The 19,038-nt window shown below is 48.6% G+C and overlaps 1 protein-coding gene across 1 annotated transcript in view; it reads left to right on the top strand.

Annotated features, from left to right (window-relative positions):
* UBASH3B (ubiquitin associated and SH3 domain containing B) overlaps nucleotides 1-18,759 on the top strand; it is a gene marked incomplete at its 5' end in the record, with an annotated part of 57,672 nt that extends 38,913 nt beyond the window's left edge. The window contains 13 exons of the mRNA XM_082296952.1: nucleotides 2,139-2,196; nucleotides 2,748-2,930; nucleotides 3,376-3,574; nucleotides 5,591-5,760; nucleotides 8,045-8,253; nucleotides 11,178-11,313; nucleotides 12,157-12,277; nucleotides 13,082-13,204; nucleotides 15,232-15,324; nucleotides 15,654-15,798; nucleotides 16,422-16,528; nucleotides 17,428-17,537; nucleotides 18,415-18,759. Of these exons, the coding sequence (XP_082153078.1) occupies nucleotides 2,139-2,196; nucleotides 2,748-2,930; nucleotides 3,376-3,574; nucleotides 5,591-5,760; nucleotides 8,045-8,253; nucleotides 11,178-11,313; nucleotides 12,157-12,277; nucleotides 13,082-13,204; nucleotides 15,232-15,324; nucleotides 15,654-15,798; nucleotides 16,422-16,528; nucleotides 17,428-17,537; nucleotides 18,415-18,552 (1,792 nt within the window). The 3' untranslated portion in view covers nucleotides 18,553-18,759. The remainder of the gene's footprint in view (nucleotides 1-2,138; nucleotides 2,197-2,747; nucleotides 2,931-3,375; nucleotides 3,575-5,590; nucleotides 5,761-8,044; nucleotides 8,254-11,177; nucleotides 11,314-12,156; nucleotides 12,278-13,081; nucleotides 13,205-15,231; nucleotides 15,325-15,653; nucleotides 15,799-16,421; nucleotides 16,529-17,427; nucleotides 17,538-18,414) is intronic.
* Nucleotides 18,760-19,038: the final 279 nt, after the last annotated feature.

Here is a 19,038-nt window from a genome sequence, read left to right as displayed (position 1 = left end):
AGTTGTGAAAATCAGGCCACTTTTGTATGGCTGTGACCAGTTTTGAGTACTCGACTTATAAAAATCTGATCCTGGCCCGGGAGCTGGAGGTTGGGTCCTCTCCAGATTTTGGCCAGGGTGGAATTTTGGGAGGGATGCAGAGACTTATCAGTCATCAGCACCATCCCCTGCACTCAATTAAAAAGTAAGAGGGGAAAAAAAGAAAAGAATCTCTCAGTTGCAGGTCCTGGGATAAAAATATCCCTTGGCTTTGTTTGCTTTGTGCAGCATTTCCTCCTCACACTGAAAATTAAATTGAAAAGGGAGCTGGTTGTCCCTGTGGATGATGGAGGCAACTCTGGAAATCACACATGAATAAACGTGTGTGGATCCAGCCTAATGTTCTCTGGCGCCCTTTGAGGTCCCCAGGCACTGTAGGAGCTGCAGTTAATTCCAGCAGGGCTCTGCTGTGTGATTTGTTCCAAGGAATCATCAGGTCATTGAGGAAAAGAGTCACCGAGGGTGGGTGGCAGAACCTGGATTGTGTACAGCTGCTCCAGAGGCCTGTGCTGGGGTCTGGGCAGAGGAAATCCCGGAGAAGCTGCTCATTTCAGAGCCAGAGGTTTTCTGGGAGGGCGGTTTTAACTCACACATTTCAGAGGAGAGTTTTGCAGAGTCACATCCCAGTGGTGTTTCAAAGAGCAGAAACAACCTGGACAGGAGGGGAGGTGAACTGGGCAAAGGCAGCACAACAAATGATGGGAGCAGGGCAGGGACAATCCACAGGCACTGCTCCCTGAGAGGTCCCCCTTATCTTTTAGCTCATTGCCTTTGCCTGAGCTGCTTTCCAAGGCAAAGCAGTGGCTGCTTTGCATCGAACATTTTCCAGAGCAGAGCAAGGTCAGCCAGGCAGAAACAGCAACCCACGGTGGCCACCACCCCAAATCCATCCTCCCAGAGGGCAGGTGCTGGGCCCAGCACTCTGCTGACCTCGAGGGAATGCTGGCAGATAAGGGCAGCAAAACGGCTTCGGGAGGAAGTATTTTCATAATCACACGTTTGCAACACAGCCCTTTTTAAATTTTTTTTTGCAGCATTATCTTTCTGCCTTCCTCTTACCCTCCAAATGAGCAAAAATGTGTATATTCAAGGGGTGGGGACGGCAAGGGCAGAGCTGAAGCGCAGCTGAGTCAACAGCACATGGTTGGGCGCTGGTGGGTAACGCTGCAGGAATATCCTCCGTGGTTGTCAGAGCACTTTGAAAGTCGTCACTGCAGACAGAAAGGGTGACACAAGCACGGTCACAAGTCCTGGAGGGTCCCAGCTGCTCTAAACCCAGAGCTACAGGCTGGACCCTGCAGTCTGTCCCCTTTCCTTTAAGTAGGAAGCTCTGAAATCACCTACTCATGGGGAATTCTGCACCTTCCCCAACTGAGAGCCTGTCTCTGCCCCATGACCCTGAAATTTCTATCCTTTTCTGCCTCCTCCACTCATAGTTCTTGCTCCATTTGGGTTCTGGGTGAATCCCTCCCTTTGGCTGTCCCTGGTGTCACAGAGCTGAGCTGATCCACAGCTGCTTTCCAGTGTTGGTGTCGAGCATTTGGAGAACACAATTCCATGTTACCTGTGCTGGTCTGCTCTGGAAAACTTGCTGAACAGGAGACCTGGGTGTTCCCAGCTGGAGTGAAAAGGGATTTAGAGGCATCCTGAAGAGAGGGAAGCAAAAGAGCTCTTTGAGTGTAGCCAGGAGTGAAGGGAACTTTTCTAACCTGGAAAATCTCTGCTTTGTGCCCTCTCGTGGCAGTTGAAATTTTTCTTGTCCTCGGTGCAACGCCTGCACTTTCAGACCCAAACCTTTGGGGTTTCATGTTGAAATTCCCAGCAAAGAGACCATCAAATGCTGGTGTTTTTCTGTCCGGAAAAAGTGGGGAAGTGGGAAAACCCAGAGGTCCATATTTCATATTTTGCCCTGGCTGTGTGACTTTGCCCTTCAAACAGTTTATGGGGATTTGACAGGTGGCACATCCAGAAAAAAGCCCCAGGGGTGAGAGAATTGGAAAGCGCATCCCACGAGTTTCCAAACACACAGCAGCAGCTGTGGCAGGAGCCACAGGACCCAGCAGCACTGAAATTCTCTCTTTATTTTGCTCTCTCTGCAGACAAAAAGCGCTGGCATCGACAGGTGGAAGGAGTGTTCAAGCAGCATGCGACTGGTTGGTATGAAGTAATAAATGTTAAAAAGTAAAAGAAGTGGTGAATTTAGGATTTTAGCCGTTAGAATGTGGAATGTTTAAACGGGGGCATTGCCTGAAAAGCACCTGCAGAATTAGTGAGATGAAATAAGCAATCCAGAAATGAGCCTGGCCTGAGAGAGTTGGTGGAACAGGAACAGGTGAGAGAAGGAACCCCCCCACGCTCTGCAGCTGAGCAGGAAAGCTGAGAGCTGCCTTCCCAGAGGTCTGGAGCCATTCCTGGTGCTCTCCTCCCTGTGTTTCACACACTGAAAGGCAGAAAAAGCAGAAGCAGTGACCTGGGTTAGACCTGCAGAGCGCTGGCCTGAAACTCAAACCCAATTTTCGGTATTACTTAGCAGTGATAATGGGCTGCAAGCGAGGCAGTGCCTGACCCGCCAGAGCTGATTTTTCCCGTGAAGGGACAATGAATGGCAGCCAGCACATGGGAAGCTGGTGAAAAAGGGGTTTTTTTGCTGGGGAAAAGAAATCTGTCATTATCTCTCAATTGAACAGTTTTTTCTGCCTGCCAGGCTCTTCTCCCACGTGGGTGACCCGTTCCTGGATGACACCCTGCCCCGGGAGTACGTCCTGTACCTGCGCCCCACCGGGCCCCTGGCGCAGAAGCTGTCGGAGTTCTGGCAGCAGTCGAAGCAGATCTGTGGCAAGAACAAAGCTCACAACATCTTCCCACACATCACCCTGTGCCAGTTCTTCATGGTAAAGCACGTGGAGAGACTCCTGTCTCTCCTTTAGCCATTCCTGAGCAGCTCTTGCCAGGCTCAGCCTGGAGACTTCCTCCCAGTTTAGAGGGGGGCTGGGGGGGTTTTGCTGATGCCTGGGCTTCTGGAGGAGGTAATTGGTTTTTTAAGCTGTTGTTTTCAGGGAAGAGCAGCAGCAGAAGACCGAATTCTCATCCTCTCCAGTGATCCTTAGCATGAGAATGGGTGGGGGAGCTTGCGAAGGTTACTTGGGGATAGCTGATCCTGCTTTGAGGACAAGGGAGGGGCTGAGCATTTCTAAACATAGATTTTTTTTTTTTTTTTTTTTTTTTTCTTCCATTCCCCTGTGCTTTTTCTCACTGCATGAGGGGAAAGGTGAACCATTGACAGCCACCCACATCCCTTCCTTTCCTGAGCAATGCCTGTCCTGCTTCCCTTGGCAGTGCGAGGACAGCAAGGTCGATGCCCTCACGGAAGCCCTGCAGGCCACGGTGATGCGCTGGAAATGCAAATTCCCGGCCCCACTGCCCCTGGAGCTGTACACGTCCTCCAACTTCATCGGGCTCTTCGTCAAGGAGGAGAGTGCTGAGGTGCTCAAGAAGTTTGCAGCAGACTTCGCTGCGGAGGCGGCTTCCAAAGCAGGTGAGTGACACCAGGAGCTCCTGGTTGGGCACTGTCAGAAACCCAAAGCTCTGATGCCACGAAGGAGCAAAGCAGCTGCCAAAGCTCACGGTTTGGGCATTTTCAGAAGCCCAAAGCTCTGATGCAAAGCTCAAAAGCAAATCCCTGATCTTTAAGTGAAAACTGATGGGAACACCCCTCCCAGTGCTTTGGCTTTCAGTGCTTTTATCTCTCACACTCAGTTTTCAGTGCTGTCTCTGAAAGGGAAGCTGACATTTGGTGGTTCCTTAACCTTTCACACAGCCGCTCTGAGCGGGGCTCGGCGTTTCCTGCCCCGCTCTCTGCCTCCAGCCACCACCACGGAACTTTCCCCGGCCATTTCAAGGCTGTGTTTGTTTGTTCACTGCATGTCTGAGGTGTAAAGAGGGCTCCAGAAAAGACCCCAAGTGTCCTTTCCAACCTCAGTGCTCACAGGGCTGTCCCCACGGTCCTCTCCTGCTTCTGGAAAGAGAAATCACCAGAACACCTCGTCCTCCCATGGTCTCCACTGCTGAACAACCTCGCTGGGTGTCCCCCAGTTACCTCCAAACTGGGAAGTCACAACAGCCTAGGAGTAGTGTAACATCTCCCTGATTAATCCTCCCACCCTCCATCACCAGAGAGCTCAGCTTGGGCTGCCCACAACACAACTGGTTTAGTCCTTCGCTATTCCAGGCTTATCCTGGAGTTTAAATGCATCAAGAGGCAGCAAATTCTGCATTCCTGGGGTGTTTCCATGCTGGACAGGCACCCCACAACCATGCAGGAATGCCGTGAGTCTGCCCCTGCTCCAGAGGAGGGATCCAGAAGTGTCCAGAACCTCTGGAATGCTTTGCTTTCACCTGACCCAGAACTTCCTTCCCCTTTAGAAGAAGGAGGGAATTTTATCTTTCAAAAGAAGATTCTGGAAGGCCGACATTGGGTGGGTCCAAGGACACTGCAGCCACATGAGAGCAGGATCAGTGTTCCCCTCCAAACCAGCACAGCCAAAAGTGCAATTTTTGCCCAAAAAACCCCCACTGACCCAGAATAAAGAAGCGTTGGTGGCTTCCAACAATCTTCTGCCCCTGAGACTGCTCCAATTCAGGCCAAATTGGGGGTTTTTAGGGGAAGACAATTGCTGCATTGCAGCCACAGCTTGGGTGAGTTATCACATTAAAGTCTCTGGGTTTTTTTCAGAGATCCTGAACATATTTTTTATTGCTGATCAAAAACAACAATAACAACAAAAAAAAGATGGATGAGCTTGCAAAGCTGCCCCTGGCTGGCACTTGGAGCCAAATCTCTGAATAGCTGCAATTGTGACTGAATAATCAGTCGAATTTAATTGCAATTTTTGGTTGAATAAGCAAGAATAAATTACACGCAAACAATGTATCCTGTGATTTCCACATCTGCTGGAAGAGCCCCAATATTTCACATACTTTCACCTGGAATCTTTTCCTAATGCAGGTTCTTTTTTTGGGCCATTTTGAATCGTTATTATGTTTCCACAGTTTGGGAATAGCTCACCCTCAGTGGCTAAACTGATATTCCAGCTAATGTCAGGGGAAGCGATTTAATCAACTTGCACAAACCTGCAAATTCCATGGATCTGTAATTGTTAGGGCAGCAGAGAGAACAATGGAGGGAGAGTAAAAACTATGCTTTTTAACCTGCTTATTTTGGACAGATCCTCAGGTGCTCATGAAAGCCTCCCCACTACCTGGAGAAGCGTCTTTTTTGTTGGCAGGAGATGCAGCGTGTTCACAGCTGCAATAATTACTGTCACACCATCCGCTGTTTGGCAAGGATGCCGTGTCGGGCACCCTGCTGTGACTCAGGGCTGAATCAGACCCCGAACCTCTGATCCATTTGCAATATCAGAGACCCCACAGCCTTTCCCAAGTGAACTGCAATTTGTTCCTCCTGAGCACCTTTGGGAGTCCAGCTCCCGTTAGAGGCGACAGTCACTAATCCAGCACAAAGGGGTTTTTAACCCTCCTCTTCCCATCGTAGATGTCCACGTGGAGCCCCACAAGAAGCAGCTCCACGTGACCCTGGCCTATCACTTCCAGAGCAGCCACCTGCCCACGCTGGAGAAGCTGGCCCAGAGCATCGATGTCAAGCTGGGCTGCGACTGGGTGGCCGCGATCTTCTCCCGGGACATTCGCTTCGTCAACCACGAGGTAAAGTCCTGGAGCTGTTTTGATGCCATGAAGATTTTTGCCTTTTCTTTTATACCCCTGTTATACCTTTTTACAACTTCTGTATCCCCAGTGCTTTTTGCCTACATTCTTGGACTTGTTTGTCAAGCTGAGAGACTCAACATTTTAGAAGCTTCGTAGCCAGGGATCAGTGTGCCCCAGAGCCCAAGGTGCTCTCCAGAACACATTCTGTAAACCAAGACAGAACCATCCAGGGGAAGGTTCCTTGGGGAGGGGGGCTCACTTGAGCCTCTCATTGGGGAATCTTTGATAGATCTGCTAATTAGTAAAACCTATAATGTTATACCCAATGTTGGGAAGAGGATAGGCTTGGCAGGGTGCATCTCAATGCATATGACCTGGATGTGTGCACCTAAGGATCCTTAAAATAAATACCAAGGTAAAATCCCTTTTCCCCTTCTAACCGTGTATGACTCTTGATTTTAAGACCAGGAAAAGGCATCAGTTTCATCCCAAAACCACCCCAAAACTCCAAACAAACCAGTCAACAAACAGACCTTATTGCCTTTTTTTGGGGATTTTTACTCACACTGTCCAAACTTGTCCTTCAGCCACCTCATTCCTTGCTTCTTGTGGGAATAATGTCCTGCTGATTAATTAATTCTAATAATGACTCTCCTGTGAGCTCAGCATAAGTTGGGTTGATCTCTCCAGAACCAGACCAACATTTTAACCTGACCAGTCCAGTTCTACTGTACAGTCTTGACCTTATTCCTAACCACAGCATTTAGTTTCATCATGTAGGAAACACTCACCCTCACAGCCTTTATATTTCAATTACTCATATGGATTCTTATACCTGAAGTATCTAAGCCTCATCAGATAGTTTCTTTAATTATGTTGTTTTCCAACATAAAATATTAATTTCCTTTTGAAGATTGAGCACAGAGAAGCCACATGTGAAATCCATCATCACTGGAAATATCCCAAAGTTTGACCTCATGTCTGAGCCAGTCTGAGGCCTGGGGTGGAAAAACAGGCACCTCCAGAATATGAGACATCTGAGACATCTCAGATGTCCATCTCAGGACGAGATGAATCAATGTCTGGAGGAGGGAACCTCCAGAAAATGCCTGCTCAGGCTCAGGAGGCCAACTCAATTAACTCCCCAAAGTTCATTGCCCAGGACCAACACACAAAATCTGTGGGCGAGCTGGAAAAAAGCTCTTTTAGCCCAGCACGGGATACACCAGAAATGCCAAAGCTTCTGGAGAGCTCTCTGAGCCAGCCCAGGCTGTGCTGCCATGTGTGACAGCCTCCTTTCCACCCAGAGAGCCGTGTCCCTCAGAAGCTCCACTGATGGCACGGGGAGCTGGGATGGAAACCAGCCCCCAGCTTTGCAGATCCCACTGCAGCCCCGTGTGAAGGGTCTGGCCCTGAGCTATCAGGGGACAGGGACTGGTTCCCACCTTCCTTTGGAGATGCCACAGATGGTGCAGGAGGATTAGTGAGGGCTGCCACCAGCAGGAGAGCCGAGCTGCTCAGCAGGTGGTGGCTTTTCTTTCATGGTGCCACCACTGAAGTCAGGCTTGTCCAGGGATGGGAACAGGTCAGTTCTCCTCCTAAATGGAGGATTTTCGTGGCCACTTCCAAGGAAAGCTACTTGCAGGTGTTCGATCCATGTGGGTTCCTCATGCTCAAGTGAATTACAGAATCACACTCACTGATTTTCCCCCCACCTGTCAACTTAATCCTGTTCATGTCAGGAGACACAAAGAAAACAGTGTGGCCACATCCCAGAATTTCTCAACACCTGTGCTTTTTGCTGTGCATTCCCATGAATTCCAAGCTCTGAGGGCAGCATGTCAAATCTTTTAGGCTCCCCAATAATGTCTCTGCTCTGTCTTCAAAGGCAACAGCAAACAGAACTGCTCTTTGAGATCAAACATGAGTAGGGAAATCAAGAATGGTCAGTGACCACCAGAGCTGTCTAAATTCCGGAACTCAGTTCCATTTTTAATGGGGTGTTTGGATTTAAACACACAGTCATGGCTTTGCTTGCTCTTAAAAATCATCCACCCCTTGCCCTCCTGGTTACCAAAAACACAACTGGAATCAAGCTGGGAAGAATTAAATGCCTAGAAAAGCTTTCCAAGAGAAAAGAGTGGCAGGAATTCCCTGAAGGAAAGCTTTCCTGGATAAAGCACTGGGAGAGGAGCTGAGGTTAAAGGCTGGCAGTGCTCCTGCCCCACTCTGCTGAAGATTCCCTTCCATTAACAACCCTTTTGTGCTTTTTCTCCCCCAGACTCTGCAGGTGATCTACCCCTACACCCCCCAGAACGACGACGAGCTGGAGCTGGTCCCAGGGGATTTCATTTTCATGTCTCCAGTGGAGCAAACCAGCACAAGTGAGGGCTGGATTTACGGCATTTCCCTTGCAACTGGCTGCTCGGGGCTGCTGCCTGAAAACTACATCACCAAGGCGGATGAATGTGGGACCTGGGTGTTCCATGGGTAGGTAAAGCTGCTCACCCCACTTTCCACGGCTGCAAAAAGGGACTCCGCAGCTGGGATTTCACCTGGGAAGCGAGGAGGGCTGCTTAGAAGGGCACTGAGGGGAAGGAGCTGGCACACAGAGCCCGCTCTCACCAGCCAAGGAGGAGCAGATGCTCTCCCTTAGCGTGGGATTAGAGGACAAGGTGATTTTTTAGCTGAGATGTTGCAGCAGCTCTTTATGACTCCCAGGACTGCTGCTGGTTAATGGAGCTGGAGCAGATGGCTGCTGTAGGCACTGCTGTGCAGGCACCTCTGAGGTGGGCCTGGGATCAGAGAGGTGTAAATTTGAGTGTTAATTTGGGAAGAGGCATCTTCTGTGCCTGACACCCTGCTGAAAAGGACTTTGGATCAGCAACATTTCTTAGGGTATTTAGCAAGGTTTTTAGAAGCCTGCCACTGGCTTCAGTGAGAATGCAGCCCTCACCTTTGAATAAGGTTATGCCTCTTGATTTTTGTGGGAATTCGTTAAACAGCAATTTTAAAAAGTTCTTTTGAGGGGTGGGTTGATATCTAAGCACCCAAACACCTTTGGCAAACCTGGAGCAGAGGGAATTGTTTCTATGGAAGAGGAAAAGGTGACAAAAAGGGGGGAGAGGCACATTCCAAGCACCATAAAATCACACAAATCTGGTCCCATCACACCAGGCAGCAGGTCAGATACCCAGGGAAGGGATGGGGCATGGAACAAAACACAGACTGTCTGTATTTCACATTTCAGTGGGCAAAGCTGCCCTGTGGGGAGGGGTCTGAGCAGAAAGGAAAAGCATTTGGTAACCCCTGATACAGGCCAGACAGAGCTGACCTAACTCAGCACTTAATGCAGACTGAGCCTCCTCAAATTAAACAAAAGGCAGGAAACAAAAGAGCAAAAAAGGACACCCCAGGCTGTTCCTTGGCTGTGAATTTTCAGGCTTCACATGAGCAAGGTGGTGAGGGACAGACACAGAGCAGGCACGGGGCAGTCACGGCTCTGATGTCCAGATGTGACACCACCACCTCCTCCCTTCTGGAAACCAGCTCAGCCTGAGTCCTCCCCAGCCCAGAACTCCATCAGGCACAGAGAGAGATCTCTCATTCACCCCTCATTCATCCCTGGCAGAGCAGGGAAGACAAGGCACCACCCAGAAGACAGGAGAGGTTGTTGTCTGCCTTCAGTCCCTGTTTGCTGAGCAGAGGAACCACGAGCCTTGGGGAAAAGCTTCCAAACAATGACCTGTCCTTAGGAGATGACTAAGCTGGAACAGCCTGGCAGTTTCTGTTTTCCAGCAGCAGGAAGGAGGCAGCACTGGAGACAGACTGGTGGCTCTTCTCCAGGCACTCTGAGAGAGTTTGCCTTTGCCTCAGCATCATTCCCAGCAAGTCCAGCCATCTATAAATAGATGGTGAAGCACTCGTGGCCTTTATTAAAAGGCTTAGAAAGAAAGAAAGACTCAGAAATTGAGTGGCAGCTCCTGGGGGCAAAAGGAAGTGGGGTAACAAAAAAATTTCTTGTTATTTTCCAGACCAGTGTCCTTAAAAAATTGTCATATGGGCAAGGCAGGAAAGGGCTGAAATGGGAGGAAGGGCTGACAGCTGGAAGAAATTCACTTTGTATTGAACTGGAGATGGGTCCTAAGTAAGAATTGAGATTCTGTTCACACTGAGATTCTGTTCACATTGAGATACTCAAGTTTTGGGGTCAATGAGGAGGGATCTGTGCTGACTCCAATGCACCACCTGCATTTGGGCAATGAGGGGAGCAATTCCTTGAGGCAGGGCCAGCCCTTGTTGGGAACTCAGGAATAATCCAGCACCTCAGTGTCATCCTTGCACCCTAATTCCACCAGATAACAGATCAGGACCAACAGCATGGTGGGGTTTTTTTCTCCTTTAAATCATATAAATCATGCAGGTGACCTATTTTTGTCCCTCTGGCAGAGGCACTCGAGGTTATTTTAACAGCTGTGAAACCCCTCTGAGATTTTCTCCTAACTGGGTGCTATCAGGAAGCAACTCCTGACATGTTTAAGGCACTGAAAAGTGGCCAGCTCTGGCAACTATTTCTGTCAAAGTAAATGACCACATCCATTACCTGATAATGTTCTTTTTCTTTTAATGACTAAGCAGAGGTAACTGAGTCAGCAGAGGGTTGCTGCAGCTTCTGGAATTGCCTGTCACAGTTTAGTCCCCAGGGTTTTGGTCAAAGTCCTTGAGGATCTGGGAGTGAGAGCTTTATTCATCATTAGGCAAGGCCCTTGAGGGGGAATGGGGTCTGTAATATCCCTTTGGCTGCACTTAACAGGAAGCACTGAGGGGAATAAATTCCCAAGGAGGTGGGGAAGGGAACAGGCAGCACTGAATAATGCAGGAACAACAGGGCTGAGTGTGCCAGGTCCCTGCCAGGGGGTAGAAGCTGTTCTGGGCACAGGAACCCTGAAAAATGCCCAGGGAGAGGCCCCAGCTTCCTGCTGAAGGCACAGCTTGTGCTACAAAGGTGAGTGAAAACTCCCTGTAGCCTTTAATTCCCAAACTTTGGACCACAAGCCCATGGTCAGTGACATGGACTGGTGCCCAGGTGATGTTAGTGAGCATCCTGTGGTCGTCAGGAAGGTCCTGGCATTTTCCATGAGAATATTCCAGGGCAGAGAGAGCTTCCCAGACCAAAGTTTGGGAACTGTTCTGTAACCTGTTTCTAAGGAAACAGCCTGTGGAGATGGAATTTGCCTCCTCATGTGTGAGCATCACCTGGCAAGCTGCTCTCTGGGCAGCACTAAAACCCAAATAATAATGAAATAACATCGCAACAGTAATTACCACCGGCTCCTGGAGGCTACAGAAACATCCTGAGAGCAGCCTGAGCACACAAAGCATTCCCAAAGCCAATATTTGTCTATTTTTGTCAGGTCCTACTCCATTCTGAACACCACATCTTCCCCATCCCTTCAAGCCTTCGCTGACGGAGCTCTGGAGAGAAGGCAGCAGGAAGACCAAGGGCCAGGGGACGCAGGGCCACTGACCATCATCTGTCAGAACGTGCAGGTAGGGACCCCACAGCCATAAATCATTAGGGACAAGCTCCCAGTGAATGGATTTTCCCCCAAAATTTATCCCCGGGGCTCTTTTCACTGCCTGCAGCACGAGTTACAAAGTTTTTGAATGGCACAACCAGCCTTGTCCCCAAACTGCCTCTTCAGCAGAGGATGGGGTGGCAGTGATGCCTTGAGAGGCCACCTAAAAACAGAGACTAGACAGGAGTAAGGGAATAAAGGTAGGAATTTATTTGAAAGGCCTTCAAAGGTACCCCTGGGGAGCCAGAGGCTGTTCTCAAAATGGACCCCAAGGTGGACCCCAGATCACGAGTTCTTCACACTTTTATAGGTTTGGTTCATTGGCATATCAGGGTTAATGCTCCAATTAAAGCTTCAGTTAATGATGTAATTTCCCCTCAGCTTGCCCCCTTCTCAGAGGCTTTTGGTTTATATTTTGGGCCTAGGATGGTCTGGGTGTCCTTGGAGAGCAGGCCTGGAGAGGCTTTGTTATGTCTGCCCGGCCTGAGAGAGCAGAAATTAACAGGCCACAAGAAACTCCAGAGTCACACACTGAGCAGCACGAGATTTGAAAAATATAAAAGTTAAAACCTAAGGCATCATTCCCCCTCCTTTAGGGCCCCATCCTCTGCCCCCTTCAGCAGCTTTACAGCAGCATAAACTTACCAGGATGATCAATACCCAAAGAGCTCCATAAATCCATAAAAATCATAAATCCTGCAGCCTTCCCTGTGGTGTTTGCACAAGGGCAAAGCAGCAGGGGCCTGGTGCTGGCTCCTGTGGGTCTCTCAGATGTCTCTGCTGAAGGTCAGAGCTGCTTTTGTTTCCCTTGCAGCCGCTGAGGATCAGCAGCCAGCCGGGCCCTCAGAAGCGCTGCCTGTTCGTCTGCAGGCACGGGGAGAGGATGGATGTGGTTTTTGGGAAGTACTGGCTGTCCCAGTGCTTCGATGCCAAAGGTGAGCCCGGGGGGTTTCCTAGGAGTGGCCACTGCCTGGTGGAAGCTGTGGTTGTTTACATAAAATGATGCTTTTTGTGCTGGCAGTCAGCAGCAGAAAGTAATCCAGGGAGGAAATACTCCATTTGCCAATATTTGGGAAAATATTGCGGTACACTCTACAATTACATCATCAAAGGGCGAAGTAGGCATGATGTTGGTAGCCAGTGTTCAGTGAAAACATTTGCTACCATCAAGAAAATATTTTGCACTGCTGGCTCTCAGTCCTGAATGAAAATAACACTGCTCAGAGTGGTTTTGGGGGCACAAATTGGTGTTTTCAACCCAGTGTTATGCTTGGGTTTCAGACTATAGTGAAAAAATTGTAACTTCAGGCTCTGTTGGCCTTAAAGCTGATCAGAAATTTGTCCTAAAAGTCTTTTTTCTGTTCAAAACCACCAATTTCTTGAAGGATGATTTCACAACTCCCTTCTTTCTAAACTGTGCCTGAAGAGCTCTGACACTTCCAGCCTCCTGTAAAAGTGTATTTGTTGTGGGAGAGAAGTGACTTTGCCTTGGGGAGAATCGATTCTAAAGAAAAATTTTAAAACCTTAACAACATTCTGTGCTGACTTTGAGCTGGTGAAAGGTGTTTGATTTAATTCTGTGAGATTCCTGATGGATTTACATGGGAAAAAGTGCTCACGAGCCAGGCCTGGGCAGGAGCTGCAAAGCACAGCCGAGGTGGAGGGAGAGGGGAAAATCAGGTGTGATGTTTCTGCCTCTGTCTGAGGGAATAATTCCAGCTTGGCACCTGTCCCTGCAGGAAGGTACATGCGCAGTAACCTGAATATGCCTCACAACTTACCTCAGAGGAGTGGTGGTTTCAGGGATTACGAGAAAGACGCTCCCATCACCGTGCTGGGCTGCACCCAGGCCAGGCTCGTGGGTAAGTGCTGCTCAGCAGGCAAAGCTTTGAGCTGAAGGAGGTGGGATTTGGGTGGGATTTTGGGAAGGAATTCTTCCCTGTGAGGGTGGGGAGGTCCTGGCACAGGTTGCCCATCCCTGGAAGTGTCCAAGACCAGGCTGGATGGGGTTTGGAGCAACCTGGGATAGTGGAAGGTGTCCCTGCCCATGGGGGTTTTTTCCAACCCAAACTATTCCATGATTCCACGAAGAGCTTGCCCAAGGAAGCTTCACAATCTTCCTCCCACACCCCCCATCAGAGAAAGGTAAAGTGCAAGGCAGGAAAAAATTGATTGGATGCCCTGAGCTAATGGGATTTAAATGTTTCAAGGAGCTTTGCAGTCCCCTCACCTTCCCCAGCAATTTCCCTCTTTCAAAGGAAATCTCCTTCAGCTCATTTCCTTCAGCTGCTGCAGCTGAGGAAAAGGCAAAGCAGGATGTGTAGGACATGGGCTGAAATCAGAGCCATCAGCAGGATGGGTGCATTGGGAAGATTTTGTTGTTATCCATGCTGGGGAGAGCTGCAGCAGTGTGACTGGCACCTCATGCAAAATGCGCTTTTTTCATCTCCAGTTTGCCTCACCAATACACGTTTATCAGTCTGCCTGGCTTTATATTGTCATAAACACAGCCCAAATCTTTTCCAGTGTTCTCCCACCCTCCCCATCCTTGTCCCTGACTGCTGAGCCTGTTGGTTTGTGTACAGACAGAAAATCCTTTGCCAGTCAAAGAGCACATCTTGAGAGCTGTGATGATGAGGGGAGCCCAGCCCCTTAAAGGCACGAGCTCCGGCACTGAGCATTTTCTCCAGCTCAAATCCTTCTGAGCACTCCTCGCTGGTCACATCCAAACTAGGGCAGCTAAAATTATCCTGGCTTTTTTGAACACAAATAAATCACTGTGCAGCAGCAGCAGCAGCAGCAGCAGCAGCACGAGGAGGATGCTCAGACTCCTGGCCACATGGCAGCGGGGTTTGCAATCTGCACATGACAGAAGGACGGCTGGGAGTGTCACACCACACTTTGTGGGGCATTAAAGGGGTCCAAGGACACACTTTGTGGGGCATTCAGGGGTCTAAGGACACATTTGTGGGGCATTAAAGGGGTCTAAGGACACACTTTGTGGGGCATTAAAGGGGTCCAAGGACACACTTTGTGGGGCATTCAGGGGTCCAAGGACACACTTTGTGGGGCATTAAAGGGGTCCAAGGACACTGCTGGTGGCATTAGAGGGGTCTGTGGACACACTTTGTGTGGTATTCAGGGGGTCTGAGGACACTTTGCTGGTAGCATTCAGGGGTTCAAGGACAAACTTTGCTGGTGCCAATAAAGGGGTCTGAGGACTGGCTTTGTGTGGCATTAAAAGGTTCCAAGGACATGCTTTGCTGGTGGCATTCAAGGGGTCCAAGGACACGGCTGCAGCTGTGGTGGCACCGTGTGACCTCGATGGTGCTTCTGCCATAATTCCTGTGATGACCAAAGCCCGTGAGCAGCTTCCCTGTGACAGAGGGCTGGTAGATGTCCCTCTCCTTCTAAATGACCCCACTTCTCCCAAGAGATTTCTAGGTCAGCCTGCCATGGTGACAGCCACTGTCAGGGTTAATGTCCCCTCCTTGCTCCTCCTCCTTTGTCCTGCTCTTCCAACAGAACAAAAATGTGGCTGCTGCTCACTACGAGCCTGAGCAGATCCCTGCTCTCCTTTGGTTCCCCAAGGCACTGCAGGAATATTCAAAACCCTGAAAGTGGAGTTGATTCTTACCTCGTTTGCAGTGATCTCCCACCTGTGTAATGAAATGGTGATTTATGCTAGCTGAGAATCCAGCCAGTTGAATTAAGCTAGCTTTGAGTTGTGTTGAATCATTTGATTTACAGCTTACAAATGAAATGAAATTAAATCAAATCCAAGACCTTTACAATTTTTCTGGGTGTTTTTTGGCCAGACCTATGAGAAGCAGCTCCTTGCAATGCCATTTACCTGCATTTATTCACGAAGATCAAAACTTTCTTGCAGGTGAAGCCTTGTTAGAAACAAATACCATTGTAGACTACATCTACAGCTCCCCATCCCTGCGGTGTGTCCAGACAGCTCACAATATCCTGAAAGGTAAGAACCCACGAGGGAGAGGCTGAATTCTCCTCACTTTCTGCATGAAACACTGACCAACTGATAAAAAGCATGGGCCTAAGTGGATGGTAACTATAATTTCCATAGGAATATATTTTATATTAGCACAATCCATAAGGAATCCTTTTCCAACTGCACCAGCTGCCAGCCAGAGGCTGACATTCCCTGGCATGTATTAAAGACATGCACTCAGTACTTCATTTTCCATAGAAAATAAATAAATTAACAATCAAACTGAAGCACTAAAGCTGCTTTCTTCCTCCCCAGCTACTCCCACTGATATCTGGTCTCCTCTCCCTCTTTTCCAGGTATGCAACAGGAGAACAACCTGAAAATCCGGATAGAGCCAGGCTTGTTTGAGTGGACCAAGTGGGTGTCTGGGAGCACTCTGCCAGCCTGGATACCCCCTGTGGATTTAGCTGCAGCTACTCTAAGCGTTGATACAACCTACAGGTAGCACAAAAGGGGGCTGAGAGGGTCTGCTGTTGCCTATTTGAAGATTTAGCACCAAACTCTGCTGAGTTTTGATGTTTAGGCACTGACTGGAAGAGCTGCTGAGGCTCCCAAAATAAACTTGGAGCAGGTTGAGGCTGCTGTGCTGAACATGACCTGAAAAAGGCCTGTTATAAACCAAATTTCCCTCATCCCTGGCAATTCCAGCCATATTCCTGATCATGGAGGTTTTCTTTCCAGCACTCCTTGTCCTGGGATCTTTTGTGTTTCCAAGGAACCCCCAAAGCATTTTTAATGCTTTTCCTAAAACTTGAGAGTTTGGGCTCAGTTAACACACACAGGAGTGCCACCTCCTTGGCCTTGGTGACAGATATTTTGTGTCAGGCCTTATCTGCTTTTAGGTATCACCTGAAATCCTGGTCTTGCCCTTGTCCTGTTGCACCCCTGTGTTTAAGAACCCTCAGGTGGAATAAGCAACTGAAACATTAAAACTTTGAAAAAAGAAGGAAAAGGTAAAGAAAAAAAAAAAAAAAAAACAACCTGGACGTGTTTTTCTGCTCACAGACCTTGCACTTAGAATTCTTTATTTTTACCATTCACTGGATGTGTTTTTCTGCTCACAGACCTCATATTCCTGTCAGCAAGTTGGTGGTTTCTGAGTCTTATGATACCTACATAAGCAGAAGCTACCAGGTAACAAAGGAAATCATCAGTGAATGTAAAGGCAAAGGTGAGTGCTGCAGAGGGGGTGAAAACCAAGCCAAGCAGGCTGGGATGTGGATTCCAATATTCCTGACCAGTTTTTCCCCTCTTTAGGGGATGAATTCCCACACCTGAATCTCTCATGCTCTCTCCCAGAAGCACTGGGAACCCCTGTGTTCATCAGAACTGAGTTTAGATACACTCAGCTTACAAGAAAAGGCCATAAAGTTAAATAGCAGAATTTTTTTAGGGATCCCTACCAATGGCAGCTGTTTCCCAAGGGCATAAATGAGTTATTTGCCCTCTGTGTTCCCAGCATTAAATGGGGCATTTTCCCTCCCCTGTCTGAGCTCCTCCTCCAAAGAGACCTTAGAACATTTCTCCAAACACAATACTGATTTTTTTTTTAAATCCCCAGCTGTTATCTTTCATTCACAACATTCTCAGAATTGCTAAATTCTGGTGTTTTCACTGATTTCATTTCACTGACCTGCCTCTGCATTCTGAGCTTTGGTTTTAAGGCTTTGCCCACAGACTTCAGTATCCCAGTGGGGCACTGGTTGTAAAGGAGGATGGAAATGGCAACGTAAAGCTGCCACTGTGGAAAGCCAGCCAGTGAAATTAAAGTGTTTGTTGTCATAGGAATTAATTTCTGCACAGGCAGAAAGCATCTGCTTCCCAACACTGCTGAAACCTTGCTGGAATTCTTGGTATCTCCAGGAAGCATTTTTAAACTAAGTAGGAGCAGCTTAACCATTACCCTGAAAGCCAAAAAAAGGCTCTAAACCTGTTAACAAATCACATTTTCCCCATTAATGATGTGCTGTTATATGATAAAGTGCTTTAAATATCTGCTTGATCTTGAGCACCAGCCCCTAAATCTGGCTTTGCCTCCCTCCTCAACCTGTGTTTCTCCTTTTATTTCAGGAAATAACATCCTGATAGTGGCTCATGCATCCTCCCTGGAGGCCTGTACCTGCCAGCTCCAAGGGCTGTCGCCTCAGAACTCCAAGGATTTTGTACAGATGGTCCGAAAGGTAATTGCCAGCAAGGAGCAAAGCCCTGGCTTTGCAGAGAGGAAAAACAATTTGCAATCTGCTGAACCAGGCTTTGTTGTGAGTTTTACTCCTGTCAGGAGGGTGAAGGAGAAGGGTTTGAGAGGCTGGGACAGAGTGTGGGGTCAAGTGCCCACCTGGGATGGGTTTGCAGGGATTGTTTGGTGCTCTCTGGGGTCAGGTGCCCACCTGGGATGGGTTTGCAGGGATTGTTTGGTGCTTTGTGGGTACCAGGAGCTGTGCAGAGTGCCCCAAAGCCCCTCAGCACAGCGAGCAGGGCACTTCAGCCCTAGAGCGCTTCCCCTTCTCATTTAAAGAGATGTTAACCATCCAAAAGCTGGAAATTATAATGGGTTTTTATACTTTCTCTCCTTTCCTGCTCTCTGCCAGCCTTTTAGAGGCTCTCTCGCATATTCAGGGCTCATGTGGGGACACCTGAGCTGCAGGAACATCCACATTTCCCTCCAAAGCTGTGCTGGTTTGGGACCACATTTAGTTTGATGTGGCCCCTACTTAAAACCAGATTCCATTTAAAACTACATTTTTTAAACTACATTCCATTTAAAAAACTACATTCCATTTGAAACTGCATTCCATTTGAAACTGCGCTCAGTTTAAAGCTACATTCCATTTAAAACTACATTTTCAGAGTGCATTCCAAGGGTGTAATCTCCTCTTCCCAGTGTTCTGCACAAGCAGTGGTGCACAGTCAGTCAGTCACTTCCTGAAAATGGACTTTGGGAGAGGGAAAGAGAGAAAAAAGGGTGAAACTCTTTGAGTAGCACAGCAGGGCTACATCCCTTGGGATTGCCCAGCTCAGTCCCTGCTCACTGCCTTGATTCCATCTCTCTCCTCACAGATTCCTTACCTGGGGTTTTGCTCCTGCGAAGAACTGGGAGACACTGGTGTTTGGCAGCTCACAGACCCTCCCATCCTGCCTCTCACACATGGACCAACTGGAGGCTTTAACTGGAGAGAAACCCTGCTCCAGGAGTAGGGGAAAGCCCAGCAAGGACAACCCATGGCCTTTCCAAGCGCTGGAGAATGTCTCTTCTTCCTTGTGTTTTATTGACAGTGGGAAAAATCCTCATCATCTGTCCAGTGGGTCACTCCAAGCATATCTCACACAGCCACAGCCATAAAAAAAGTCTCATTCTCAACTAAAGGGGCTGATCTGAGGGGGGGAAAAAATATGAAAACCCAGCCTGAGGCTCTTGCACAGCACAGAGTCAGCTCGAGGTTGGTTTCCCCACCTTGAAGGGAGCTCTGGTGACACTTTCACTGCACCACGGTAGGAACAGTGAGCCCTGGGTCAGGCAGGATGCTGGGGCTGTTTTCTCACTGCTATTTTTGCAAAGCATCTGCAGGCTTGTTCAGCACCACGTGCTTGCTCTGCTCACAGCCCCCAAAGCCTCAGCACTTTCCATGAAAATAAAGTGTGTCCCCAACGCTGGAAATGAGAGTCCAGCATTGCCTCTGCAGG

The sequence above is a fragment of the Coloeus monedula genome (assembly GCF_965178545.1).
Source record: "Coloeus monedula genome assembly, chromosome: 25".
NCBI lineage: Eukaryota > Metazoa > Chordata > Aves > Passeriformes > Corvidae > Coloeus > Coloeus monedula.
This window is presented reverse-complemented; position numbering and strand designations above follow the sequence as displayed.